This window comes from Gavialis gangeticus, unplaced genomic scaffold (assembly GCF_001723915.1).
Source record: "Gavialis gangeticus isolate Ggan-Ray unplaced genomic scaffold, GavGan_comp1, whole genome shotgun sequence".
In the NCBI taxonomy this organism is placed as follows: Eukaryota; Metazoa; Chordata; order Crocodylia; family Gavialidae; genus Gavialis; species Gavialis gangeticus.
In genome coordinates this window covers 60,487,052-60,495,892 of record NW_017728992.1, presented here as the reverse complement: position 1 = coordinate 60,495,892, position 8,841 = coordinate 60,487,052, and the positions used below count along the sequence as shown (strand labels likewise).

At 44.8% G+C, this 8,841-nt stretch overlaps 1 protein-coding gene across 1 annotated transcript in view; it reads left to right on the top strand.

Annotated features, from left to right (window-relative positions):
- Nucleotides 1–8,702, top strand: part of FSIP2 (fibrous sheath interacting protein 2) — a 19,308-nt gene extending 10,606 nt beyond the window's left edge. Inside the window, exons 4-9 of the mRNA XM_019518669.1 lie at nt 1,891–2,142; nt 3,478–3,587; nt 3,769–3,815; nt 5,333–5,391; nt 7,070–7,127; nt 8,531–8,702. Of these exons, the coding sequence (XP_019374214.1) occupies nt 1,891–2,142; nt 3,478–3,587; nt 3,769–3,815; nt 5,333–5,391; nt 7,070–7,127; nt 8,531–8,655 (651 nt within the window). The 3' untranslated portion in view covers nt 8,656–8,702. The remainder of the gene's footprint in view (nt 1–1,890; nt 2,143–3,477; nt 3,588–3,768; nt 3,816–5,332; nt 5,392–7,069; nt 7,128–8,530) is intronic.
- The last annotated feature ends 139 nt before the right edge of the window (nt 8,703–8,841 follow it).

The following is an 8,841-nucleotide window of genomic DNA, read 5'->3' as shown; positions in this document are numbered from 1 at the left end:
AACATTCATTATAACCCCAGTAGGACCCTGATCCAAGAAAGCATTTAAGTGCAGGCTAGACAATAAATCCTAAATCAGCAGGATTACTCATTTGGTTAAGCACTTTGCAGGAGTGGGTGCAAAACCCTGCTTTAGCAAAACAACTAAATAAGTATATAATTCAGATGTAAGTGTGCATTTCCAATAAGCATATGTTTAGGTCCTTTTCTAAATCTGAGGCTAGTATCTGTTTTCATAGATAGTACTAGGGAGGTAATAGTTTCCAATTGCAATGTTCTTCTGATATTCCAATCTGATCTGTTTTGACACAGAAAGTTTAAATACAATAGAGTGGGAAATCTAAACTTGAAAAAGTGTTGGTTAGTGATCCTTTGTATGTTCAGAAGTATCATCAGCTTCCCAGTAGCAAACCAATTCTTCTCAGCAACAGAGGGGTAGCATTCCTAGGGGCAAGCACCAGCAGCTTGGAGTCAGGACTTCTACCTGACTCTCCCAAAGCCACTAACAATGAGTCATGAGGGACAAGAGCTGACTCCCTTCTTCTAGCCAAAGGGTGCTGTACTTCTCAGACCATCCCACTATCTCAGATCAAACAGCTCACAGAGCTGTTCATCCTAGACAAGGCCAATAAGGTCTCATGATAACCCTCTCTCTGGCCCCAAAAGTTTTATGAGATTGGTAACTTTATAGGTATTGCAGGTGACAAGCTGACCCCATGATTTTAGTGGTGCTAAGATTCCATCACAGCTTTCTTTCCTCTCTTTTATGTTTATTGCAGGAGAGGGGTTTTAAAAAAATACATAAATTAACAAAATGTTTTGGGAAGATGGGATGGAGTGCACCCTCAGTAAGTTTGCAGGTGACAAGCTGGGAGGGGTAGCAGATGCACTGGAGGGTAGGGCTAGGATTCAGAAAGACCTCAACACATTTTAGAACTGGAACAAGAGAAATCTTATGAGGTTCAATAAGGACACGTGCAAAGTCCTGTACTTAGGATGGAGACATCCCATGCACTAGTACAAGCTGGGGACTGACTGGCTAAGCAGCAGCTCTCCAGAAAAGGACCTGGGGACCAGTGGACAAGAAGCTAAATATAAGCCAACAGTATGCCCTTGCTGTGAAGAAGGTTAACGGTGTACTGGGCTGCGTTAGGAGTATTGTTAGCAGATCAAGGGAAGTGATTATTCCCCTCTGGCACTGGTGAGACCAAATCTGGAGTCCTGTGTCCAGTTTTGGGCCCTCAGTACAGAAAGGATGTGGACAAACTGGAGAAAGTTCAACAGAGGGCAACAAAAATGGTTGAGGGGTTGGGGCATATGATTTCTGAGGAGAGGCTGAAGGAACTGGGCTTATTTAGTCTGCAGAAGAGAAGACCGGGAGGGGGTTTAATAGCAGCCTTTAACTACTTGAAGGGTGGTTCCAAAGATGGAGCTAAACTGTTTTCAGTGGTGGCAGATGACAGAACAAGGAGCAGGGGTCAAAAGTTGCAGCAAGGGAGGTTCAGATTAGATATTAGGAAAAACACTCTCTCACTAAAACAGGTTACCCGGAGGGGCTGTGAAATCTCCATCCTCCAACACTTGAAGGTTTTTAAGACCCAGCTAGACAAAGCCTTGGCTGGGAAGATACAATTGGGGATGGTCCTGCTTTGAGCAGGGGATTGAACTAGATGACCTCCTGAGGTCCCTTCCAACCCTAATTTTCTATTATTCTATGATTCTCCTAATAAGTTCTGATTTTTCTGAGTGTTCAAGTGAAATAAAACCAATGTACCTATATGCAAATCTAAAACAGCCTAGATATGTTTGCTTTTTTTATTAATAGTGATCAAACAAAGAAAAGAAGGATGACTGCATTACAATTCTTGAGAATTGCTCTCCTCAATTGCAGATTGTGTGCAGAAATTCATTTCGGAACCTGAAAAGACCTGACATTAGTGCTGTCGAACTTTTAAAAGATGTCCAGAACAAGAATGAACTCCTGGTACGGCTGGTGACCTTTGATACGGAGCATAAGGAAGATGATGACCATAATCTGGAGCAGGAAAAGGAGAACAACATGTGTGTTATAAAAGTAGATTCTTCCTCATTTTCAGAGATTGATCCACTCAGGGCAGGTGAAGAAGATACCAATGCTAGTTCGGTGAGTGCAACTTCATTACCAGGAGCCAGGGCAAGCACTGAGACTAGCCAGGAAATAATTCTGCCTTCAAGCACACATTCCCAAGATTTAGGTAACTCTGTTCCTGAAGTTATAACCAAGGATAATCAGGAGAATCTGACACTCATCCTTCCTGATAGTACACTGAATATTTTAATTGCTTTTCAGCTGATCAAGAAATGAGCCATACAAGGTACATGGCACACAAGACAGCTGACTACATCTGCTCTCACAGAAGTCAAATACAAAACATATTGAGATATCTTGAATGCAGGGTCAGGCTCCTGCTAAGTGATATGTGACTTACCTTCACACTCCTGTGATTTTCCACAAGGTTGTGTAAAGCTGAGAGGAGGTGTTGCAGAGATCAGAGATGGAGTCAGAGGAAGGACTAACTGGAGCAGGGGTGCCTGGTCTTTGGCCCTACAGGACAGACAAATGGCATGGGGTCAGTCTGCAGGCCAGATACCACAGGGGGTTGGTGGACAGGGTTGGTCCACAGGTGTGATCCAGCATGCCAGCCCAATCCTGCACACTAGCTTGAGTAGCATGCACAGCCACATTAATCAGCCCATGGGGCTCCCCATGGATCTGGAAATTTGGCATTACAGGAGCAGCAATTAATACTCCCACCACTTCCCTACTGCCAAATTTCTAGCTATATGCAGAGCCCTGTAGATTGGATAACACAACTCCATTGCTTGAATTTGACCCATGGGCCAGAAGTTGAGCACCACTGACCTAAAGAATTGATGGTCAATACTAAAAACAGATAGAGCTGAATGCTGGAGATGCGTGGCATTTTAGACAATGGAAATGCACAGGTCTTCTTCAGCTGATGTTGTGTTCTGCCTTTCCCCCTGTCCTGCAGGGACTCACTCTTCCTTCTCTTACACCATTTTTCCTAACTTGATTATTTGTTCCCTTGCTTATTTTTAATGCAGGAATTGCTTTGGTTATTTTCTAGCTTGTGATTGGAGCCACCAAAGAGTTCACACCCCTCCACTGACAGATAGCTTTAGCCTGAAAATCTAATGACAATATTAAATTACTCAAAACTGTAAAGGTAACATTAGCCCAGGCAGATGTTGCACACACCAGTGAAGGCAGAGAAATGAAGGTAAATGCAGTCACTACCTGCCTATAACCTGCCCACTAAGGTTGCTATTCTTGCCTTTCCTCCACGGGGCAGTAGCATTCAGGTGAAGTGACCATGAGTTTGCAAACAGGCCCTAGACAGGCAAAGAGGCAGAGTGAAGATGGCCAGTCCTGCAGTTGTACCCAATGTGGATTGAAGTGAATGTACTTGTTTTACAGAGCCTGGAAGAGGTAGAATTCACTCAGTTCACTGTTCCCAAGCCAGACTCAGACCTGTCCTCAACCACAGATCTGCCATCTGCTCAGAAGAAGAACAGTTACATTTTAAGGTAACTATTTCAATTGTGACAACACACCAAGTGTCATGTAAGAGAAAGTCCAAACAGACGAAGCACTAGGCAGCCAACAACTGAAAGCAAATCTGAGGACTGAATATGTGATGTAGAACTTGAATTTTGTTACTCTCTGTTATTATTTATAATGATAGTATTATTTCCTTGTATACCTTAGTGGGAACACTGGAGAAGCATCACCTGGCAGAGAGACACAGAACAGAGGTGAGGGGCTGATATTTTGCCTTCGAGACAGTTTGAGGTCTTTACTTGTGGTTAAATTTCAGTGATTATTTAAACTGTGAAAGCTTCAAAATTAAATCTGATTACACACAAAAACATTATTCAATTTACACTGTCAAGGACTCAAGAATTAGGTAAGGCTAGAGTTTGGGTTGTATGGACAGCGTTGTGCACATGCACATCATGACACAGATGTTAATGACAAGGGCTCATTCCCACCTCTATCTGAAGTATAGATTGAGTTTTGCCCCTGACCTGTCCTATTCAAGTTTAAGCTAAGTAGCAATTAAGCACAAGCTAGCTGGCCTGGAAATCAAGGTTGAAGCTTGAGTTAATGACAGAGTAGAGAAGCAGCAATTTGAAGGTATGTCTGTAATGTAACGTAGCACTAATACACACAAGCTAGTCAATATGCCATTTGGGGTTCTGCTAGTAGTAGATATCTGGCGATCAGCCCAGCCCACCGTCAGATTATTCACCCAGGATCTCACCTGAGTTTTGCAGCCTGACTGGACAATTTTTTCCTGTTAATACCTGAGCCAGATAATCTGCTAGCTCAGATGCATCTCCACAAACTGCAGTAACTGCAGCATAGACATACCCTGTGCTATGAAAGCTCCTCCACACCAAAGCACTAGGTGTAGCTGGAGCATGGTTGCCATCATTCCATGGGCATGTGTAGATGAAACAGGGCCCTGAATTGAAGTGGTGGGTTTTAAAAAACACTGCTTCAATTTAGGGCCAATTAACCCCTCGTGTTGTGCACATACCAGACTTATCTGCCTCTCTGGTAGGGAGGGGAGGGTGAGCTGCTGGCGGGCAGAGCAGTCCCTGGACTGCAGAGCAGGGCGAGGAAGGCGGGAAGGGCTGGTGCTTCCCTTTGTGGCAGCAGCAGGCCCCCACCCCAGGCAGCATCTGCCCACAGGCACCCAGCTCAGACAGTCCCAGGGAGCACCGCAACCACAGAGGGAAGCACTGGGCCCCCACACGGCTCAGGCAGGCTCCACGGGGGGAAAAAAAAAGATCAGGCTCACTGCTTTTCTTGGGTGGAGCCTGCTTTCCCAGGCTGCTGCCAGTCTGCCTGCAGAGCTGTGGAACTGCACGGAGCCCGGTGCTTCACTCCACAGCTGTAGGGACAGCAAACTAAAACTCTCAAGTCACTTAAGGTGCATTACACTGCCAAATTTCATAAAGCAGCTGGAATTAATGTGCAATACACTGCCAAGGCGTGCAGAAACCAACACCATTAAAGTGGTGCAAAAGCATTTAGACCTCTTTAAAGCATTGTGCACACATCCTCTTGTTTTGTCTATACACGGCCCATTTGACCTAGCTGGAGTAACTCAAAATGTACTGACATAAGGCACTGCCATAGTCAAGACAAATCCTTTATTTAGACACATCTGGACAAAATAGCACTAGAAGGTTGGTGTAACAGATAAGCATTCAGAATGGAAAATAACTGAGGTTCATCAGATACTGTCTGTTCTTCCTGACAGGAATTTGTGACAGCTCACCCCAACCTAAGGATATAGAAGTCACATCTCGCACTTTGGAGGTAAATGTGTTTAAAACAGCATTACATATGCCTGCATCTGTCAGCAATGGACACAGAGCAGTGGAGCTGAGGTGGCATTTGCAGGATAGGTGGAGAGTACAGCAGGGGTTGGCTGGAAGGAAGCACAGTAGGAAGAGCTGGAGACAACAAGGGGATAGTGCAGAGAAGTTAGTGAGATACTCAGAGAAAGAGGGACATGGTAGTCAGGACAGGGAACAAGCAGGACTGAGGTTTCCATACAAAAAAAAAAATGGCTCTGTGTATTAGTTCAAACTCTAGGCACAGCAGGATAGACTTCCCACCCAAGGACTCCAGCATTAACTTTCCCCATATGGCATCACAAGGGACCCTAGCTGGAGTTAACCCCCAGGTTTATCGTTACTTGCTATTCATCCTGCATTTTCAACTCAGCCCTCAGAAACATGTACAAACAGCAGGCTGTTCCTTTCATTGTTCAATAAAACCTCTGCCACATTGAATGCTTCCACGTTTTCCTCTGTCTTTTAAGAAACAAGTTTCAACTCATGTTTCATGCTTTTGTGGCTCTGAGGGCTGGCAGTGCCCTGCTGGCCACTGAGCAAGTAGCAATGCTGTCAGAGACAGGATCTGCAACAGGACCCTTATATGCTTAACCCAAGACTTCAGAGCACAATGAACAGGCCTTTCAACAGAGCCCAACCTTAGTGAACAGATCATTCAGGGCTAAAGAAAAAAAGGGATCAGGCATTGAGCATATGAGATCTTATTAATCCCCACAGGGGTATCTTCTTACTATTCTTTCCTGAAGATATATCAGGGCCCCTTTTTCTCCTCTCACTTACCTTGTCATAGAGGACTAGAGACAAGAGCCTGCCCTCATCTGTTCCATCTTCTGTCACATAACAGTCAAAGGCTGTGGTTTTCAAATGTACCATGTACTCACAACTACACTGGAAATGAGAAAAGGCTGTAGGTTCTCAGGAGTGCCAAGAAACAGACCCCAAATGCCTCCCTTACCCAAAGACAGACACATTCAAAAGGATCTGTAACATCAGCCAGTACTTACAGTCAAGTAATAAGCCCTTGTCATCTTCCATGACATGGTTCAAATGTTGAAAAACTTACCTGGATGTAGAAAATATGAACCATTGCCTTCAATGAAAAGGTCTTCATCTCCCCCAGAGAAGCTTTCACATCACCATCTGGCATTCATTACTTCCCATAAGCTCAGAGCTAAAGAGGCAGGTGCCTGGGGAGATTGGAGCCAGTACAACAGCTGCAATGCATTAGGGCTAGATACTTAATGAGGGCCTTGGCTCTAAAACGGTCCAGGGAGATGATTTTGTTTGCATTTGTTAAAGGGAAATGACAAGGTGCTATTTTTTTTTATCTAGGCAGATACCCGCATGCTCTTCAGGGAAGAATGGTTCTGGGCTAGAGGCATCTCTCATCTTGTTTCCTCTTGGAGTGAAAGCAGTTGAACATACAAAGTTAGGCATCATCCAGCAGTTTGGACTGGAGCATTAGAGACCACTTAGAAAAACTGCAGAACTATGATCTACAAGCTGAAGGGACTAATCGCTCCAGCTCATGCCTCCATAAAGAATTGCCTGTTTCCCATTCTGCAGTTACATAATCCTGAAGAGCACATATAAAACAGAATTATATACTGACTTTTCTTTCTTCTCTCCTGGTACAGTCTGTCTTGCCCTGTGGAGACCTTGAATACAAGGATTCCCCATTCCAGGAGGATACAGGTATGTACACAGGTCCTTTCTAAGCCCCTTATTTAGGCACCAAATCCAAATGTTAATCCTCAAAGCCACCACTCAGCCTGGCCCTGGAAATGACCAAAGTCTTCAGAAGCCGGAGAATGTCCTAGTCAAGTGCCTGTTTCTGCGAATAAGTAGAGCTTCTGATGTTTGGACAGTGCGTAGCATCGTAGATCCTCACTCATGTTCAGCATGAGTGTTTACCCCCACAATGTTTACCTTGCCTGAGGACCAAGCCTGGTGGGCATGCTCAAAGCATGCTTGCTGGATTGGGCCCAGTACAAATCACAGCCCTGTATCCAAAAGCTCAGCAGTTTGTGCATTCACCCAGAACACAGGGGACCTAGGTTTAATTCCCTTCCCTACCTAAGAAGACTGAGCCTGTATTTCTCACCTCCAAGATGAGTGCTTCAGTCACCAGGCCAAAAGATAGCATGTGCTGCTATCCCCTTCCTGCTGATAGCCGTTTTGTCTGGGGGTAAGGGGCCAGAGAGGGAGCATGATTTTATGGCCTATTGGTAAGGGAAGAGAGGAGACCTAAGTTCCAGCCCCTTTCATCTCCCAGATGAATACTGCCCTAACAGCTAGACCATACAGTCAGGCTCCGTTTGGCCCAGTACAAATTTGATCATACTCTACAAAATGGAACAGCTTCAACAAAAGAGACAGAGCATGCCCTGGCCCAGGGAAGCCTAATGGGAAGAGCACTTTGCTGAACAGTGAGAAAAACAGATTCAAATCCCTTCCTGCAGAAGAGGGAATTAAACTGGTCCCCCTGCACCCAGGTGAATGCTTTCTTCACTGAGCAGTGGGATAGAAAGGCTGTGGTTCTTCCTCCTCCTCTGCTTTGTAAGAAAGAAAACCCCTTCCTCTATGCCCTGTAGAGTTGGGGCTGAAAACATAACACTTCTCCTTAGAGGCAGCTCCCCACTTAGTATGCTTTCTTCTGTGGATCCTTATCTTAGACACCTACTTCCCCTGGGTTACTGGAGGAGTCTGAGCATCAGCAAAGTACCTAAAATCAGCTGGGGCATCTTTTCACATGGTCCAAGGAGGGGATGGGGGGCACTTTAATTATAGCAGCTCCCAAGAGCCGCTGTAATTAAAGCACCCACAGCACCTTGTGTATTCAGCACCCCATGCTTCAAAATGGCAGCAGGGTGCTTTAACTAAAGCTTGTTCAACAAGCTTTAGCTAAAGCGCCCCTGCTGCCATTTTGAAGCACCAAGACATTAAGTATACAAAATGCTGAGGTGCTGGAGTACACTAATTAGCACATGTTGGAGCAGGCATTGGGCATGTGTATAGGTGTCCTGTGTGCCCCAAGACCAGGCTGTATGGTGCACTGAAGTTACACTGCAATTATGTTTTGTACCTTTTGTACACAGGAGTTGTCAATGCTTCAGACTCCCCTGTTACTGAACAAGATGTCTCAACGTATGAGAGAGCATCTCCTGCTCTTTCCCCAGAAATGTCTCCGGACAAGATCCCACCAGCCTCAGAAAGCCCATAGGAGATCTATGCCAGACACAAATCAAATAAAGAGGTTATCTAACATTGTGGAGGTTCAGGTAGTAACTTTTTGTCAGCTATTGGAGCCATTAATCATAAATCGAATCTTGTGGAGTTGAGCAAAGCCTAACAGAAAATGGGAAGATAAGCAAAGGGACGTGCTTTTTTTTTTTTTTTTTTTTTTTTA